The sequence below is a fragment of the Neofelis nebulosa genome, chromosome 3 (genome assembly GCF_028018385.1).
Source record: "Neofelis nebulosa isolate mNeoNeb1 chromosome 3, mNeoNeb1.pri, whole genome shotgun sequence".
NCBI classification, from domain to species: Eukaryota; Metazoa; Chordata; class Mammalia; order Carnivora; family Felidae; genus Neofelis; species Neofelis nebulosa.
The window spans coordinates 29,320,737-29,340,463 of record NC_080784.1 but is presented as its reverse complement, the minus strand read 5'-3'; the positions used below and the strand labels follow the sequence as shown (position 1 = coordinate 29,340,463).

General features: G+C 37.9%; 1 protein-coding gene across 8 annotated transcripts in view; it reads right to left on the bottom strand.

Moving 5' to 3' along the window:
• UBXN8 (UBX domain protein 8) overlaps nucleotides 1-17,257 on the bottom strand; it is a 28,001-nt gene extending 10,744 nt beyond the window's left edge. For 2 of the 8 annotated variants that reach the window (XR_009259000.1, XM_058720200.1), the window contains exons 1-4: nucleotides 16,523-16,751; nucleotides 9,252-9,374; nucleotides 5,869-5,939; nucleotides 777-899 (exon numbers count right to left, since the gene is read on the bottom strand). Coding sequence is in view for 7 of the 8 variants with exons in the window: in XM_058720200.1 (XP_058576183.1) it covers nucleotides 777-899; nucleotides 5,869-5,939; nucleotides 9,252-9,374; nucleotides 16,523-16,676 (471 nt within the window). In the remaining variant the exon portion in view is untranslated. Of the gene's footprint in view, nucleotides 1-776; nucleotides 900-5,868; nucleotides 5,940-9,251; nucleotides 9,375-16,522; nucleotides 16,776-16,842 lie in introns of those variants that run through there. The other 6 variants (XM_058720195.1, XM_058720198.1, XM_058720194.1 and 3 more) reach the window with 6 other exon arrangements.
• Between the last annotated feature and the right edge of the window lie 2,470 nt (nucleotides 17,258-19,727).

Here is a 19,727-nt window from a genome sequence, read left to right as displayed (position 1 = left end):
TTTACTGGATCATTTTATTTATAGGATAGTAAAAGATGCAATATAAATAGAAAGCAAAAAACCCCAAAAAGTCTTTGGGACAGAAATGATCTTACACATAAAATCTCTGACTAGTTACTCTCAAACTTAATTTTTTTTTTTTTTTTTTTTTTTTAGGTAGGCTCCAGGTCCAACATGGGGGAGCTTGAACTCATGGCCCTGAGATTAAGAGTTGCATGGTCTACCAACTGAGCCAGGCAGCCACCCCTAAAACTTAATTCCTTTATGAATATCGTTTTTCCTCTGTAAAAAAACTTTGAGCTGAAAACTACCATTAGCAAATGACAAAAGTTCATACTCAATGCCAAAGGAAAAAAGAGTCAAAGGTTAATCTGGCTTTATAGAAACAGAGCGAAACATAATGAGTATAATGTGAGCTTGTCATACCTTGGAGATCTTAAGGAAAGATCTGAATTTCTTCATATAAAATATGGTGATTGGTCAACAGTTTTCTCAAAGACAACTTTATGTTAGAGCTTCTCAAACATCTAGGTTATATGCTCTTTGGGCACCAAAAGCACTTAAGCCTTCAACACACAAATATGCTCTATGTACCATCATTAGCAATAAAGATTCCTAAAAACCAGACCAGTTTAACATCATTCGAAATTTTAAAAACCCAAATATGTAATATGCTTGTACATTATATGTACTTTTACATTAGATGTCATATACATATATTGCATGTATGTATGTAGTAGCAGAATTCAAAATATAAAGTGAGACTATTTTCTAACCCCAAGTTTATGACCATTGCTTAATTTCCAAGTTTCACCCGTCATCTGATAAAAGCGCTCTTCCAGTTTTCTCAATTTCATCTCCTGGTGAGGTTTTAGAACATTCTCTATGTATCTGCTGACCTATTAAAAAAAATAATAAATGAGGTGTTATTACCATAACATTCCAAAGATCTTCCATGGTCTATAAAGTTGTAAATAAGAAACAGGTTAACAAATTTGTGTTTTCTTTCACACTAAATTTTGTCAAAAAAGCAGCATCCTCCTTTTACATCACTCTCTAAAAATCTGCATATATACCTAAAGCAGATAAAAACAAATGTTCTATGCTTATGCTTATTTGGCAGTTGGCCTCTAGATATTTTAATGTGTTTTCAGTGCAACAAAAACTTACTACGAGCTAGGGATACAAAGATGCATAGGATGTGATGCTTGGCTTCTAGGAGCTTAAAGTCAAAGCCATTTGTTCAAGGCACAATGCCCAAGGCAAGAAGTCACTTGGAAAAGTGTTAATGAACAGCTTAATCATAGTAAAGTAGAAAATATTTTTGGGCTTAAAAGAAATGAGAGATTCTGGTGGGGTTTTTTTGTTTTTATTTTTATAAGTTTATTTATTTACTTTTTGGGAGGGAGGGGCAGATAGAGAGGGAGACAGAATCCCAAGCAGGCTTGCACTGTCAGCGCAGAGACCAACGTGGGGCTTGAACTCACAAACTTCAAAATCATGACCTGAGCTGAAGTCAAGAGTTGGACGCTCAACCAAGTGAGCCACCCAGGCACCCCAGAAAAAGAATATTGTGAACAACTGTAAACCCAACAATTCAGAAAACCAAGATGAAGTAGACAAACTCCTAGAAACATACAAATTGCCTAAACTGACTCAAGAAGAATTAAGAAATCTCAACATACCTAACAAGATATTGAATCAGTAATTAAAAGCCTCCCAGTAAAGAAAAGTAGATTCACAGGTGAATTCTATCAAATCTTTAAACATTTTTTAATGTTTATCTATTTTTGAGAGAGAGAGAGCGTGTGCATGTGTGTGTACACAAGTGGAGGAGGGGCAGAGAGAGGGAGAGACACAGAATCTGAAGCAGGTGCCAGGCTCTGAGCTGTCAGCTCACCCAAGGCCCGAACCCACGAACTTCAAGATCATGGCCTGAGCAGAAGTGGGATGCTCAACCAACCGGGCTACCCAGGTGCTCTTCTATCAAACCTTTAAAGAAGAGTTAACATTGTCTTGTTGACACTCCAAAAAATAAAAGTAAGAACAGTTCCTAATTAATTACATGAGGTCAACATCATCCTGATACCAAAGCCAGGCAAAGACACTACAAGACTAGTACAAACCAGTATCTCTTATGTAGATGCAAAAATCCTCAACGAAATTCTAGCAAACTGAATCCAAAAACATACTGAAAGGATTATATACCAGCTATGTGTGATTCATCCCAAGAATGCAAGACGTTTCAACATAAGAAAATCAATCAGTGTAGGGCGCCTGGGTGGCTCAGTCGGTTAGGCGGCCGACTTCAGCTCAGGTCATGATCTTGCGGTCCGTGAGTTCTAGCCCCGCGTCGGGCTCTGTGCTGACAGCTCAGAGCCTGGAGCCTGCTTCATATTCTGTGTCTCCCTCTCTCTGACCCTCCCCTGTTCATGCTCTGTCTCTCCCTGTCTCAAAAATAAAATAAACATTAAAAAAAAAAAATTAAAAAAAAAAAAAAAGAAAATCAATCAGTGTAATACATATCAATAAAACAAAGGGGAAAAAAATACATGATCATCTCAATTGATAAGGAAAAAACATTTGACAAAACTCAACACTCTTTATGATAAAAATACTCAGAAACTAGGAATAGGAAGGAACTTGCTCAACATAACGAGTAGCTAGAAAAAACCCATAGCTAACATCACATTCAGTGGTGAGAGACTAAAAGCTTTCTAAGACCAGGAACAACACAAGGATGCTGGCTTTCACCACTACTATTCAACACCATTTAGAAATTTTAGCTAGAGCAATAGGCAAGAAAAATAAACAAACACCATTTTGGAAAGGAGGAAGTAAAACTATCACTATTCTCAGATGACATGATCTTATATAGGCATATATTAGAGATATTGAAGGTCAGTTTGCAATAAAGTAAATATCACACTAAAGCAAGTCAAATTAATTTTCTGGTTTCCCAGTGCATATAAAAGTTATGTTTAGGGATGCCTGGGTGGCTCAGTCAGTTAAGTGTCCGACTCTTGGTTTCGGCTCAGGTCATGATCTCATGGTTTGTGGGTTCAAGCCCCAAATCAGGCTCTGTGCTGACAGTGTAGAGCCTGCTTGGGATTCTCTCTCTTCCCCTCTCTCTCTGCCCCTCCCCTGCTGGTTCTCTCTCTTTCCTTGTCTCTGCTCCTCCCCCACTTGTGCTTTCTCTCTCAAAATAAATAAACTTAAAAAAAGTTATGTTTATACTATACTGTAGTCTACTAAGTGTGCAATAGCATTAGGTCTACAAAAAAGTACACACCTTAATTAAAAAATACTTTCTTGTTAAAAAATGCTAACCATTATCTGAGCTTTCATTGAGTTGCAATCACTGATCACAGATTACCATAAAAAACATAATAATAAAACATTTGAAATATTGCGACAATTACCAAAATATAACACAGAGACACGAAGTGAGCAAATGCTGTTAGAAAAAAATGGCACCAATAGACTTGCTCAATGTAGGGTTGCCATAAACATTCAATATGTAAACAAAAACAAAAGCCTGTATCTGCAAAGCACAATAAAATGAAGTACAATAAAATAAGGTTTGCCTTAATAGAAAATCCAAAGAATCCATGCACAGCAATCACTAGAGCTAATAAATAATAAACAAAGTGCAGGGTACAAGATCAACACAGAAAAACCATTTGTATTTCTATATACTAGCAATGAAAAGTCAAAAAAGGAAACTAAAACCACAATTACATTTAAAACAGCATCCAAAATAAAATACATAGAAATAAATTTAGCCAAAAGGGTAACTATGTACATTGAAACCTATAAAATATTGTTGGAAGAAATTAAAGATATAAATAAGTGAAAAGACATTACAGGCTTATGGTTGAAAGTTTTAATATCATTAAGACGTCAATACGAGGCAAAGCAAGGAAGACTTAATATAAAATGTCAGAACTACCCAAAGCAATCTATGGATTTTGATGTAATCCTTCTCAAAAATCACAAAGGCCTTTTTTACAGAAATGGAAAAGCCAACTCAAATTTATTTGAAAGCGTGAAGAGCCCCAAATAGCCAAAACAATATTAAAAAAGAAACTGAATCCCCACCTCACACTATATACAAAAATATATACACACTATATACTCAAAGTGGATTAGTAACCTAAATATAAAAGCTACAACTATACAACTCTTTTTTTTTTTTTCTTTTTACAACTATACAACCCTTGAAAGAAAATATATAGGGGTAAATCATCATGGCTTTCAATTTGGCAATGGATTCTTAGAGGGACAATGGATTTGGCAATGGACACCAAAAGCATGAGCAACAAAAGAAATAACTGGATTTCATCAAAACTTTTGTGCATCAATGGACAATACCAAAATAATGAAGAGAACCCACACAATTGGAGAAAATACTTGGAAATTATGTATCTGATAAGAGTCTAGTATCCAGAATACATAAAGAACTCTCATTAAAAAAAAAAAAAAAGACAACACAACCCAAAAATGGGCAAAGAACTTGAACAGACATTTCTGCAGAGAAGACATAAGAATAGACATTCTCCAGCAAGCATATGAAAAGACATTCAACATTATTAGTCATTAGGGAAATGCAAATCAAAACCACAATGTGATACCACTTCATGCTCATCACAATAAGAATGTATTGTTTATTTTGAGAGACAGAGTACTTGGGAGGGGCAGAGAGAGAAAATCCCAGGCAGGGACACAGGGCTTGAACTCATGAACCTCAAGATCTGAGCCAAAATCAAGAGTCAGACACCTAACCAACTGAGCCACCCAGGCGCCACTACAATGAATATTTAAAAGGAGGTGGGGGTGGGAAAATATATGTCCGTGAGGAAATGGAGAAATTGGGACCCTCAGAAATTGGTGAGAATATAAAATGGAATAAATAGCTGGTGTAGAGAACAGTTTGGTGGTTCCTCAAAAAGGTAAACACAGAATTACCAGATGACCCAGCAATTCTACTCCTATATATATATATATACCCAAAAGAACTGAAAACAGGTACTCAAAGAATTGTGTCCAAATATTCATAGCAGCACTATTCACAACAGCCCAAAGGTGGAAACAACCTAAATGTGCATCAGCAAATGAACTGATAAACAATTTTTGATACATCCATACAATGAAATATTATTTACCCGCAAAAAAGGAATGAGGTACTGATACATGTATATGAATGAACCCCAGAAAACATTATTCTAAGTGAAAGAAGCCAAACACAAAAGGTCACATATTATGTGATGCCACTCATATGAAATATCCAGAATACATAAATCCATATAAACAGAAAGCAGACATAGTTGCCAAAGGACAGGAGTGGGAATGGAGAAGTGACTATTTAATAGGTATGGGGTCTTGTTTTGGGGTAAAGAAAATGTTTTGGAACTAGAGAGAGGTAGTGATTGCATAACACTGCAAATGTTCTAAATGCCACTGAATTGTACATTTTAAATTGGTTAATTTTTTTTAATTGGTTAATTTTAAGTCATGTGAATTTGACCTCAATAATTAAAAAATCTGAGCACATGGGGCACCTGGGTGGCTTAGTCAGTTAAGTGTCTGACTCTTGATTTCAGCTGAAGTCATGATCTTACAGTTCATGAGTTTGACCCCAAGTCGGGCTCTGCACTGAGAACACAGAGACTGTTTGGGATTACCTCTTTCCTATCTCTCTGCACCCTGCCCCCCACTCTCACATGTGAGCATGTTATCTCTCTCTTTCAAAATAAACTTAAAAAAAAAAGTCCAAGCACAAATGCAGAAAGCAACAGACCTTGATTTTAAATGCCCCAAGATGTTCTGCATTCTCTTTATATATACTCTCTAAAAATTATGCTTTACCTTTTCACCCTGTGCCTCTTGTTGTTTTTTCCTGACAAGTTTTTGCCTTTTTTCATTCTTCTCTTCTTCTTCTAAGACATCAAAACATAAAAATGCTTTTTAATTCCCAAATATCGTAAGTTGAATGCTCTTTTCTCTGAAAGTAGTCTGTAGATAACATTTTGGGAGAGACGAGCCTTCAAAAAAACAGACTGTGTTTTTCAAACGATGAAAATGAGGTACATGCAGACAGTTCAAACAAAGAAATCCACAAGTAAAATCTGTAAGGAACGGTCTGTTCTGAAACAAAAATTCTCTAACATTCATTAATATCGTATGTCATAGTTTTGGTGAGGAAGCTTCAAGAATGATTATATTGGATTTTTCATGCTAGGGCTTCAGCAGCTCCAAGACATGGCATGAAAGCCCATTTCTGCACATGAAGTGGAGAATGCTGCCCTGTAGGCATGTGTGCCATTTGGTCACCCTTGACATGACAGTAAAAGCATCATACCTGGGCGCCTGGTTAACTCAGTCAGTGGAGTGTGCAACTCTTTTTTTTTTTTTTAATGTTTAGTTATTTTTGAGTGAAAGAGAGACAAGAGTGTGAGCAGGGGAGGGGTAGAGAGAGAGGGAGACACAGAATCTGAAGCAGGCTCCAGGCTCTGAGTTCTCAGCAGAGCCCTATGTGGGGCTCAAACTCACAAATTGCGAGACCATGACCTGAGCTGAAGTTGGATGCTTAACCAACTGAGCCACCCAGGCGCCCCACGTGTGACTCTTGATCTCGGGGTTGTGAGTGTGAACCCCACATTAGGTATACAGATTACTTAAAAATAAAGTCTTTTAAAAATAAATAAAGGGGCACCTGGCTGGCTCAGTGGGTAGAGCATCTGACTTCATCCCAGGGTCATGAGTTCAAGCCCCACATTGGGCATGGAGCCTACTTTAAAAAAAAAAACAAAAAACATATGGGGCACTTGGGTGGCTCAGTGGGTTGAGCCTCTGATTCTTGGTTTCGGCTCAGGTGATCCCACAGTTCGTGGATTTGAGCCCCAAGTCAGGCTTGCACTGATGGTGTGGAGCCTCCTTGGAATTTCTTCTCTCCCTCTCTCTCTACATCTCCCCCACTCTCTCTCTCTCTCAAAAAAAAAAAAAAAAAAAAAAAAAAAAAAAAAAAAAAAAAAAAGTTAAAAAAAAAATTCATACACACATATAAGCGACATGCCTAGACCCCAAAAGTGGAGTTTGCTTGGAAAATCCCATGACTGAACCAATATTAGGTTATTAGCCACTGAATGGCAAGAGAAAGAATTTTTGCTGTTGTATAACCTTTTTTATTCTAGGTACACTAAGTTTCATTTGAATTAATTTCATTTAACTGTATTCCCTTGAGGAATTAGACATCTTTTTGGAAAATACATCCTTTAACCTGCCTGGCTCCTTAAATAGGAGTGTTCTTTTCTGTCAACAACTTTCTCTCCTGGCAATAAATATATCCTCAAGTTTATTAAGGAAAGATTAGGGCAGCAAAGCACATAGGAAAGCAGAAGGTCTAGTCTGGCCACTAACTTGCTATGTGATGAGTTAGACTTAGTGATCTTAAGACTCCCCCTTCTGACTCTGAATCAAAGAATATAGTTTCTAAATAAATCAATAGCAGGTGATTAAGGGGCTTTAATCCCTTTTTTCTTTTTAAGTAGGCTCCACACCCAGCATGGGACTTGAACTCATGACCCTGAGATCAAGAGTCACATGCTCTACTGACTGAGCCAAATAGGTTCCCCAAAAGTCTTTAATCCTTAAAGCCACTGAGAACTGACTGCTTCTGAACTTGTGATACACTTCATCATGCAAATCTTTACAAAACACGGAGGATTAAAGTTTTGGATGAATCTGAAGTCTTGTATCTCAATATCTGATGACACTAGGGAAGATACAAAGTGTATAAATATGCGGATTTTTTACTCATTTAAAGGAAATCTGACAATAATTAAGCACTTTATATAGTCTTAATTACTTCTTAAATAGTTTTAGCCTTCAGTGATGACTATGTCTCAAAATCATTAATCCGTAAATGTACCAGAATGATGTACACTCCAACAACAAAAAGGTACAATTTAAACTACAAAAACTGGGGCGCCTGGGTGGCGCAGTCGGTTAAGCGTCCGACTTCAGCCAGGTCACGATCTCGCGGTCCGTGAGTTCGAGCCCCGCGTCAGGCTCTGGGCTGATGGCTCGGAGCCTGGAGCCCGTTTCCGATTCTGTGTCTCCCTCTCTCTCTGCCCCTCCCCCGTTCATGCTCTGTCTCTCTCTGTCCCAAAAATAAATGAAAAACGTTGAAAAAAAAAAAAAGAAAAAAAAAACTACAAAAACTATGTCAAATACACATTTCCCTTATTTATAAAACAGAATACTTGACCATTTAATGCCTGTAGCAAATATCTTCCTGATGTCAAATGCACTTAACACAAAATTTCCAAGAGAAGTTACAATGCTCTTATTTAATTTTCCAATGGATAATTTGAAGTATAAGACATCAAATAATTTACCAAAAGAAGAAAAGAATTTCAAAAATCTATGATTGAGAGACCCTAAAACATCTAGATTGTCTTTTATGTTTGGGTTGAACAGTATAACCTTTTAGGATTATGGTTATACTCATGGTTAATTTGGAAAGGCTATAAATTAAGCACTGCTTATTTTCCTGTCATTTATTTACATTTAAATAAGTAGCAAAATGAAACACAATGTACCAAAATCACTATTGGCAAGCTTCTTTGTAAAAGGATTTAAAATGCAGGCTTTAGTTTTAGGATTCATCTTTTCTGAAGTGAACTACAATATCGTTTTAAAAGGCTTCTAACACTTTTAACATTGTCAAAGGCTTTGACAAATTTTTACTTACCAAAATTAGAGTAAAATTTTTGCTTATCAAACATAAAATAAGAACAAGCATGGTTTCCTAAAATTAACAGTAAGCACTTAACTCTATAGGTAAGTGTGTAAACAAAAACTGCCAAAGTGAAAGGAAAAATAAATTAGGTTGAAAAGCCTCCACAGATTAACGGTAGAAAACATGACCATTTGTTGAATAGTTTATATACTGAAAACATAAACCTCAAAGAACAATGAAAACTGCCCAATTTAAAATCAGAGAATTTGCAATGTATCAATATAGAAATGCTGTCGTTTCAAATGTGTATACAAGGATAATGTACAATTTCCCATAAAAATGTTGGGATTTATAGTCCGTTAAAAATCAAGACTAAAGTAATGATCAGCTGAAATTATATGTCACAAATTAACAGTAAATGGTTCTAATTATGCAAAATCCTAGAATAAATAATAAATACTCTAAAGAGTAGAAAATTATAAAAGGGTAGCATAAACAATAAACTTACCTTTCAGGTACACTTGGGAAGATTTAAATGAATTAAGCCATGAGGTAGTCACAGAAATAATTAAAGTAAGAAGAGCAAGTAGTAAGAAAATCCGGCCACACAGCAAAATTAGATCTTTAACTCCTTAAAAAAGTAAGAAAAAAAAGAATGATAATAATTAAAATTCAAAATATTTTCCTTTTTAAAAATTTTAATTTATATTAATTTATATTAAAATTAAAATTTTAAATTAAATTTATATTATGTTTTAAAATTTATATCCAAGTTAGTTAGCATACAGTGCAATTGTGATTTCAGGAGTAGAATCCCAGTGATTCATCCCCTACATATAACACCCAGTGCTCATCCCAACAAGTGTCCTCCTTAATGACCCTTGCCCATTTAGCCCATCCCCCCCACCCAAAACCCCTCCAGCAACCCTCAGTTTGTTCTCTGTATTTAAGAGTCTCTTATGCTTTGGGGCACCTGGGTAGCTCAGTCAATTAAGCATCAAACTATTGGTTTCAGCTCAGGTCATGATCTCACGGTTCATGAGTTTAAGACCTGCATTGGGCTCTGTGCCCTCCTTTGGATTCTCTCGCTCTCGCTCTCTCTCTCAAAATAAATAAACTTAAAAAAAAAGTCTGTTTTGTCCCTCTCCGTTTTCATATTATTTTTGCTTCCCTTATGTTCATCTATTTTGTATCTTAAATGCCATGAGGGAAGTCATATGTACGATATTTGTCTTTCTCTAATTTCACTTAGCATAATACACTCTAGTTCCATCCACATTGTTGCAAATAGCAAGACTTCATTATTTTTGACTGCCGAGTAATATTTCATTGTATACCACATCCTCTTTATCCATTCATCAGTCAATGAACTTTGGCTACTTTCAATAGCACTGCTATAAACATTGGGGTGCATGTGCCCCTTTGAAACAGGACATCTGTACCCTTTAGATAAATACCTAGCAGTGCAATTGCTGGGTCATAGGGTAGTTCTAGTTTTGATTTTTTGAGGAACCTCCATACAGTTTTCCAGAGTGGCTGCACCAGTTTGTATTCCCACCAGCAACACAAAAGGGTTCCTCTTTCTCCTCATCCTTGTCAACATCTGTCATTGCCTGAGTTGTTAATGTTAGCCATTCTTAAAGGTGTGAGGTGGTATCTCATTGTGGTTTTCATTTGTATTTCCTTGATGATGAGTGATGCTGAGCATTTTTTCATGTGTCTGTTAGCCATCTGGATATCTTCTTTGCAAAAGTGTCTATTCATGCAAAAGTGTCTTTTGCCCATTTCTTCACTGGATCATGTTTTTTGGGTGTTGAGTTTGATAAGTTCTTCATAGATTTTTAGATACTAACCCTTTATCTGATATGTCATTTGCAAATACGTTCTCCCATTCTGTCAGTTGCCTTTTAGTTTTGCTGATTGTTTCCTTCACTGTGCAGAAAGTTTTTATTTTGATGAGGTCCCAATAGTTCATTTTTGCTTTTGTTTCCCTTGCCTCCGGATACATGTTAAGTAAGAAATTGCTGTGGCCAAGATAAAAGAGGTTTTTGCCTGCTTTCTCCTCTAAGATTTTGATGGCTCCCTGTCTTACATTTAGGTCTTTCATCCATTTTGAGTTTATTTTAGTGTATGGTATAAGAATGTGATCCAGGTTCATTCATTTACATGTTGCTGTCCAGTTTTTCCAACACCATTTGCTAAAAAGACTGTCTTTATTCCATTGGATATTCTTTCCTGCTTTGTCAAACATCAGTTGGCCGTATGTTTGTGGGTCCATTTCTGGATTCTCTATTCTGTTCCATTGATCCATGTGTCTGTTTTGTGCCAGTACCATACTGTCTTGATAATTACAACTTTGTAATACATCTTGAAGTCTGGAATTGTGATGCCTCCAGCCTTGGTTTTCTTTTTTAGGATTGCTTTGGCTATTTGGGGTCTTTTCTACTTCCATACAAATTTTAGGATTGTTTGTACTACCTCTGTGAAGAATGTTGGTGTTATTTTGATAGGGATTGCATTGAATATGTAGATTGCTTTGGGTAGTATCGACATTTTAACAATATTCTTCCAATCCATGAGCATGGAATGTTTTTCCATTTTTTTGTGTCTTCTTCAATTTCTTTCATAAGCTTTCTAATAGTTTTCAGTGTACAGATTTTTCACTTCTTTGGTTAGGTTTATTCCTAGGTATTTCATGATTTTTGATGTAACTGAAAATGGGATCGGTACCTTGATTTCTCTTTCTGCTGCTTCATTATTGTTGTAGAGAAATGCAACTGATTTCTGTGTATTGATCTTATATCCTGAGACTTTGCTGAATTCATAGATAAGTTTTAGCAGTTTTTTAGTGGAATCTTTTGGGTTTTCCACATAGAATATCGTCATCTGTGAAGAGTGAAAGTTTGACTTCCTTCTTGTCTAGTTGGATGCCTTTTATTTCTTTGTGTTGTCTGACTGCTGATGCTAGGACTTTCAACACTATTTTGAATAAGAGTGGTGAGAATGGACATTCTTGTGTTCCTGACTTTAGGGGGAAAGATCTGTTTTTCCCCATTGAGGATGATATTAGCGGTGGGTCTTTCATATATGGCTTTATGATCTTGAGGTATGATCCTTCTATCCCTACTTTCTTGAGGGTTTTTATCAAGAAAGGATGCTGTATTTTGTCAAATACTTTCTCTGCATCTATTGAGAGGATCATGTGGTTCTTACTCTTTCTTTTATTAATGTGATGTATCAGGATGCCTGGGTGGCTCAGTCAGTAAGCGTCCGACTTCAGCTCAGGTCATGATCTCACGGTTCGTGAGTTCAAACCCTGCATTGGGCTCTGTGCTGACAGCTCAGAGCCTGGAGCCTGCTTCAGATTCTGTGTCTCCCTCTCTCTCCACTCCTCCCCCACTCACACTCTGTCTCTCTCCCAAAAATAAATAAACATTAAAAAAAAATTATTAATGTGATGTATCACATTGATTTGTGAATATTGAACCAGCCTTGCATCCCAGGTATAAATCCCACTTGATCGTGGTGAATAATTCTTTTAATGTATTGTTGGATCTGGTTGGCTAGTATCTTGTTGAGAATTTTTGCATCCGTGTTCATCAAGGAAATTGGTCTATAGTTCTCCTTTTTAGTGAGGTCTTTGTCTGGTTTTGGAATCAAGCTAGTGTTGGCCTCATTGAATGAGTTTGGAAGCTTTCCTTCCATTTCTGCTTTTTGGAACAACTTCAAAAGAATAGGTGTTAACTCTTCTTTAAATGTTTGGTAGAATCCCCCTTACTTTCCTTGATACTAATAACAAATAGTAAGGCATTAAGAAGATTATTTGTAGTAATAAAGAATAGTAAAAGTTAAGCAACTGTCTTATGATTTTTTTCACATACTCTCCTTTGTGAGCTAAAATTCATCATGGTTGATTATTACCAGAACAAGTTTTCAAAAAACAATTTTAGAACATCTTCGGTCTTATGAATATAGGTATAATTCATGTGACTGACTATACTTATAAACATTGTGACTATCAATAATGCATAAATTCTGGTTTCCCTCTGTCCAGAGAGGTAGGTAAAATTGTCCCATTGGGAATTAAATTGTGACATTAGCATCTTGTCAAATTCTAGTCTGTTCATTCATTCACTTAAAGATTATTTTTATTTTTTTAAGTAGTTTCTATACCCAACATGGGACTTGAACTCACAATCCTGAGATCAAGAGTCACACGATCTACCAACTGAGCCAGCCAGACACCTCTCAAAGTGTAGTTCTACTTAAAAACAGTCATTCAAAAACACCAAATTCATATTTCTCACAGTTCAATTATGCAACTCTGTACCTCTCTATTCCTCAATATTTATTCGGTTATTTGAAAATAAAATCATTATATAAACACCTAGAAAAAAGTAAAACTTCAGTATTTGGTCTTCTTTTAAAAACAAAGATGAAAATTAAATGAGAAGAAATGTAGTAAGTACTTACTTATGGTAAGTACTTATGGTGTAACACACCATTGCTAAATGGTGAAGGAGCAGGTATAAAGTTGGGTTAGAAATGGTTTCTACCCTCCAGGAGTTTTTAGTTTTTTGGTTCTCAAAAGTCACCAGACAGAGGTACAGAAGAACGATCTTACCTATGTGATCAGGGCTGGTAGTCAATTAAAGATTAAAAAATGATTTATATATACACACTTAAATATTTATTTTTATTCAAGTATAGTTTTCTACACTTGTGATAAATATTTTATTTTAACTGAAAACCAATATATAGAGGTGACTGGGTGGCTCAGTCAGTTAAGCATCTAACTCTTGGTTTCAGCTCAGGTCATGATCTCATGGTTCGTGAGCCTGCACCAGGCTCTAAACAACAGTGGGGAGCCTTCTTGAGACCCTCTCTCCTTCTGTCTCTGCCCCTACCCGCTGGTGTGCCCTCTCTCAAAATAAAAAAATAACCTTAAAAAAAAAAAAGCCTCAATATATTTTATATTTTATCCTTTAAAATATCCTTTAAAATATATTTTATCCTTTAAAAATAAAGCAACTTAAAGCTGTTTAAATACTTCTTTTGTTTTGCCTCACAGTCCTCCAACTTTTTGCCAGCATTAGCTGTTGATTCAAGAGTTGTTCAAGACAACATCTAATTAAATCTAGGGTATTTTGGCTATTACAAAAGTAATTTAATACCTAGAGTATTGGTATTTAGAGAAACCACTGAGTTATGGGATTTATGTTCCACAATACTGCTTTTTGTTCTAACAAGCAAGCAATTTGCAAACATCATATGGGAATATAAAAGAACTAGACTTATGTTTGTTTACGTCTTTCAAGTAAAACTTTTTTTATTAAATTGGCTTTTTGGGGGTTTTTTTGGTCCATATTCTCAAGAGCCCATGTGCAAGACACTTCAAAGAGTAACAAATGTGAGGAAGCAGCATTAAAATACTTAGCTTGATGTGCCTGGCTGGCTCAGTTGGTTAAGCAGCCGGCTTCGGCTCCAGTCAGGATCTCGTGGTCTGGGAGTTAGAGCCCCGAGACGGGCTCTGCGCTGATAGCTCAGAGCCTGGAGCTTGCTTTGGATTCTGTATCTCCCTCTCTCTCTGCCCCTCCCCTGCTCATACTCTGTCTGTCTCTCTTTCTCTGTTTCTCAAAAATAAATAAACATTAAAAAAAATTTTTTTTTAATAAAATATTTAGCTTTAAGTACAAGTAAAAATGTACTGACAATGAAGGCTTTTACACAGTAGAAAAAAGATAGGAACCATTTTTCAATGTTTGTCCAAAAATACAGCCCAGTTGAATGAATGGGTCTAGGAATTCTAGTTTTCCAATTAGCAGCCCCAGCTAAAAGTATCTATAAGTATATACTGTTACTGGATATCTGGAAAACAAATATCAAGAAAGCAAAGCAGGGGTACCTGGCTGGTTCAGCTGATAGAGCATGAGACTCTTAATCTCAGGGTTCTAAGTTTGAGCCCCACATTGGGTGTAGAGATTTCTTAAAAAATAATAGTAATAGTGGTGCCTAGGTGGTTGAGTCAGTGGTCCAGCTCAATCTGGGCACAGGTCATGATCTCTTGGTTCGTGGGATCAGGCCCTTTGTCAGGCCCTGCGCTGACAGCACAGAGCCTGTTTGGGATTCCCTCTCTCCCGTTCTCTCTGCCCCTCATCCACTCATACTCTCTCCGTCCCTCCCAAAATAAATAAAATGAACTTAAAAAAATATAATAATAAAATCTTAAAAAAAAAAAAAAAAGAAAGAAACCAAAGTAAACAACCATCAGTTCACAACTGAGAGGTTTCTAGGAGAAAGGAATTAAGTAAAAAAAAATCAGGAACTAGATGGAGATGCTACCAGGAGTCCAGTTGCATTTTCTAGAATTTTTGGCCTGCTTTATTAAATTAGACATTGTCGGGGCACCTGGCTGGCTCAATCGGTAGAGCATGAGACTCTTGATCTTGGAATCATGACTTTAAGCCCCCAATTGGGCATGGAGCCTATTTTAAAAAAAGAAAAAAAATTAAAAAATAAATAAAATAGGCATTGTGATATTTGATGGGAACACAAAAACAGATTAGATGTGGTCTCTGCCTTCAAAAAGCATATTTTCCTGTTGTCAAAGCTGATTATGTGAGATTTCCTTCTGCAACCTTCCATAACTACCTTCTCATTGATCAGTGACTTAAACGTTAGTGCAAAGTAGAAGAGATTCTAAATTAACAGAACAGAGGTGGATGCTGAAAAGACAAGAGGGAGAGCATGTAAATTCTGGACTAGATAAGCGTGAATTTAACATTTCTGTATATCATTTGGATAAAGGTCTTGTTAGATTCCTATATAGACTGAGTGAGTAGGAGGCTTCTAAAAGGACTTTGAAGATTTTTTAAAAAGGCATTTTAAGTTATTTCAAGCAACATTTCCAAGTACCTGAGTGGGGAGAGAGGAAATATACAAAGCTAAGTTTCATCAGGATCTCAAACTTTAGAAATGAGTATAAGGGATACATGCATGTAAACCCATGACTAACATATCCAAAAAAGGACTGATTCTCCACAGGCCCACCATTTTCCTCTCAGTTTCCCTTTTATCCCGGACACTACCAAGTACTTAGGGTTGTTCAACTTCACTTGAAGGAGTTATCCTTGAATCCCTCCTTTCCCTCACCCAAACATTAATCCATCCACAAATCCTGTGGATTCTACTTTGTAAATATCCCAAATCTGTGCACACTCCATCGCTGTTATCATCCTAGTCCAGGCCATCATCACTACTTGTCTACTTCTAGAGCCTCACTTGCTCCACTGCTTCCACTACAGCCTCCCTCCAAAACATCCTCCACAGAATCCAACGACTATCTATCTATATCTGCATCCATCATCCATCCATCTATCCAGTAATCCCTAGGGCCAAAGTGGGGCTTGAACTCACCATCCCAAGATCATGAGTCACATGCTCTACTGACTGAGCCAGCCAGGCGCCCCTCCAATAACCCTCCCTAAATCTCAGTTTCCTCAAGTGTAAAATGGGGATTATACACCACCCACACCATGGTTATAATACAGACTGGAAGAAATAATGAATAAACAGCACTTAGAGTTAGGTTTATAAGAGGTGGTCAGTGAATGTTATTAACTCGATCCACTCTCCCCTTTAGTCTTCCTGATCCATCCACAGTGGTCTTCATCCTTTTTCTCCAATTTGTCAATTCCTTTGGTCTAGAATGTTTTTGACCCAGGCTTCGTATAATTTAAATCTCTGCTTAAATTCCTCAGAAGGCCTACATCACGTCACCTGTTTCCTTGTGAGCGGTCAAAACAATATGAAAGTAGTGTCTACATATGTTCCTGTGCTTTCTGCCAGCTTCTGTCTCCTTGCACACAAAACTGGAAAGACACTTTCTCTGCGAAGAGAAGTCAGCCTCCTCAAAGCCCTGAGGGTCTTGCATCCCTGGAGTGGGGCCCCGGCGCCGGAAGAGAAGAAGGCGCTATGCAGCCTGGGAGTCGTAGTCTAAGCCGCACGGAGGCGACGTGGCCATGAGACTGGAACCTTACGCAACATTCATGGGATAGTTACGCGGATACGAGCGTCAGAAGGAAAAAGTCAACAGTTACCTAGATCCGGGATCCCACGCCGGAGCTCTAGACACAAGAGGGGGAGAGCAGAGAAGAGGAAAATGCCAACGACCCCACGAGAAGCCATGATAGCGGGAGCCCCGCGTCCGGGCGGGAGGCCCTCCCCTTCCGGTTGCGCCTTCTGTCGGAAGGTGATGTGGATCCCTTGCTATGGGAGGGGTTTTCGGGGAGAGCTAGACCCTGAAGCCCGGCGGATGGTTCGACTGAGATAAGCCCCTGTTTTGAACTCATAGTCTGTAGCCTTATGTTATTAGAAATGCAAGTCATTCCCCCCACGTCACATGGTGTCCCGGAGAGATAAGCATTCTGGCAGCCCGCCTAGCCCAATCTTGTGAAAGCGAAGCTTGGGCGCTAGCGCGGCAGCTCCCCAGAGTCAAGGCCCGCAGCGCTCGCCCTTTTGGACTCTGTGGAAGCTGTGAAAAAGAACTCAAGAGTAAAATGTACCGGAAGAGAAAAGTGTACGGGCTGTTGACGCTGTGAGAAGGCAGCCCCGCGCCTCGGCCTTGTGTCCTAGGAGGCGACTGCGGGCTTTGGGTCGGAGCTACTAAGCACTCCTCTGCTGAAGCACCTTCCTTATCATCCTAACGGTTCCCGGCCTCATCTGCAGCCTCTTATTACTGTGGGAAGATGCTTGTAAAGTGGGGCCTGGCACCTAATTCAAGATCCTGGAGACCCTTGGAGTCCTGCTACTCCTTGCTCTGCGTCTCAGTTTTGCCAATAGGTGTTATTGTTAATGACTAAGTTTGGCCTCACAGTTCTATGACCTCATTGCCATCCCATGACTTACCTCCGTGGCGCTTCTGCCAAACTACAACTCAGTTAAGCTGTGGTGGTCCTCACAATTTACACAATTTAAGGCTTGAAATTTCGTTTTCTGACCCATCCGTCAATCCTGCTACCTCACCCTTCCACTGAGTCCAACTGACGTTTATTGAACCCCACGGTTCCCCTGGTGCTGTAGAACTCTGGGAGATTCAAATATATGTAAATTACCGAAATTGTCCTCAAGAAACTCAGTTAACTAGGGGCGCCTGGGTGGCTCAGTCGGTTGAGCGTCCGACTTTGACTCAGGTCATGATCTCGCGATTGGCAAGTTCCAGCCTCGTGGCGGGCTCTGTGCTGTTGGCTCGGAGCCCGGAGCCTGCTTGGGATTCTGTGTCTCCCTCTCTCGCTCATGCTCTGTCTCTCTCTGTCTCAAAAAAAAAAAAAAAAACTCAGTTAACTAGTCTTGTAAACAGATAAATGGAATACAGCACCTGAGCCCTATGATAGGGATACACACACGCTCCTGCGAACCCTACCCCGAGGGCCCGGGGGGAAGGGCTTTAAACTTGAGAGGGGAATGAGGACCACAGGGAGAGTGGGATTTCAAGTTTAGGAAACTGAATGTAGGGAACTACAGTTTGAATATTTAATAGTTTAAATATGAAGAAGTATTTAGGAGTTTACAATATTGCAGTTTAAAGTTCCAATAAAGGTGTGTAGGTATGTTGGAGCTAGGCCCACAGGGGACTTTGCTTTGTGAATAGGCTAAGAATTTTGTCCTGAAAGTGAAGGTGAAAACTAGGAGGGCACAATCTCAAAATCAATCGGGGTGAAGTAATATAAATTATAACATGTAATACCAATTAAATAATTAAATGTATCAACTCATTCAGAAATTCTCATTTGTTGTCTGCGGGAAGACAGGAAAAAAAGTTGTACAGCTCTTACCATCTTCATTTTGGTATGATTTCCTCCTTTATTATTTTTTTTCATTCTCTGGCTTTCTATATTCTTAATTTCATCTATTGATGGCTCCAGACATCTGTCAAGACAATAAAGTGGAGGCTTGCAAGTACTCCAGATTTGCTTGGGGTCATACACATTTCCCAAACCTTGTTGAATATGAACAAGGTTCACTGTGATTGTCTACTGCTAGCTACCTCCTCGAAAAAGGCGACCAGTATAACCTGTTTGAGTAAAACCAAATTTCTTACTGCATTAAGTGAGAATACTATTTTGACAAAATCTTAGTAGTGTCTCAGAGAGGAGGTCAAGAGTGAATTTTATGAGGTTTTGGAGTTTTGGTTGGAGTGGTTTAAGGTGGGCCTGTTTGATTCATCTGTTTTGATTCATTTGGGATTGGATATAGTGTATGGTATAATAGTTTAGGACTGGTGGACTGAGCAAGATGAGGGACTTGATAGATTAGGTCCCTTTTTCAATAAGGAAGGGGATTTGCCAATTGAGTGATCAGTTCAACTTGTCAGTGCCTTTAAAGGAAGCTTTTTGCCCAGATGAGCAACCTATTGTTCAGGTAAATGGATTTTCAGGAAAACGTAAAGCTAACAATTATGTACTGATTGACAGCCTACTTGTGGGCAAGAATTTCCTGGAATAGTAAAGTCAGTATGTTGATTTATGTAGTTCTAAGTGATGAAAATTACTGTAGATGTTTCATTTCCCACCAAAACATCTTAAGAACATCATTGAGTATAAGAGGAAATGATTTTAAAATCTAAATAGTTTGTATTAAACGATTATTAACATTCTTAAGACACAAATTTCACATTTTTCATAACGAGCAATACAACCCGTTTATGTATAAAAAAGTAGAATTGTTATTTAACACGTTTAAAAATGATAATATAATCATATTTGGTTAGGGAGACAAATGTGTATTATAATGTAGCCTGAATTATATATATTAAGTATTCAGACTGCTTTTGTGACCTAAATTGGAATTTTTGCATTAAAAAAAAAAACAACTAGTGGGGTACGCGGGTGGCTCAGTCAGTTAAGCATCGAACTTACTCGATTTCAGCTCAGGTCATGATCTCACTGTGGGGTCGAGCCCTGCGTTGTGCTCTACAGAGCATGCT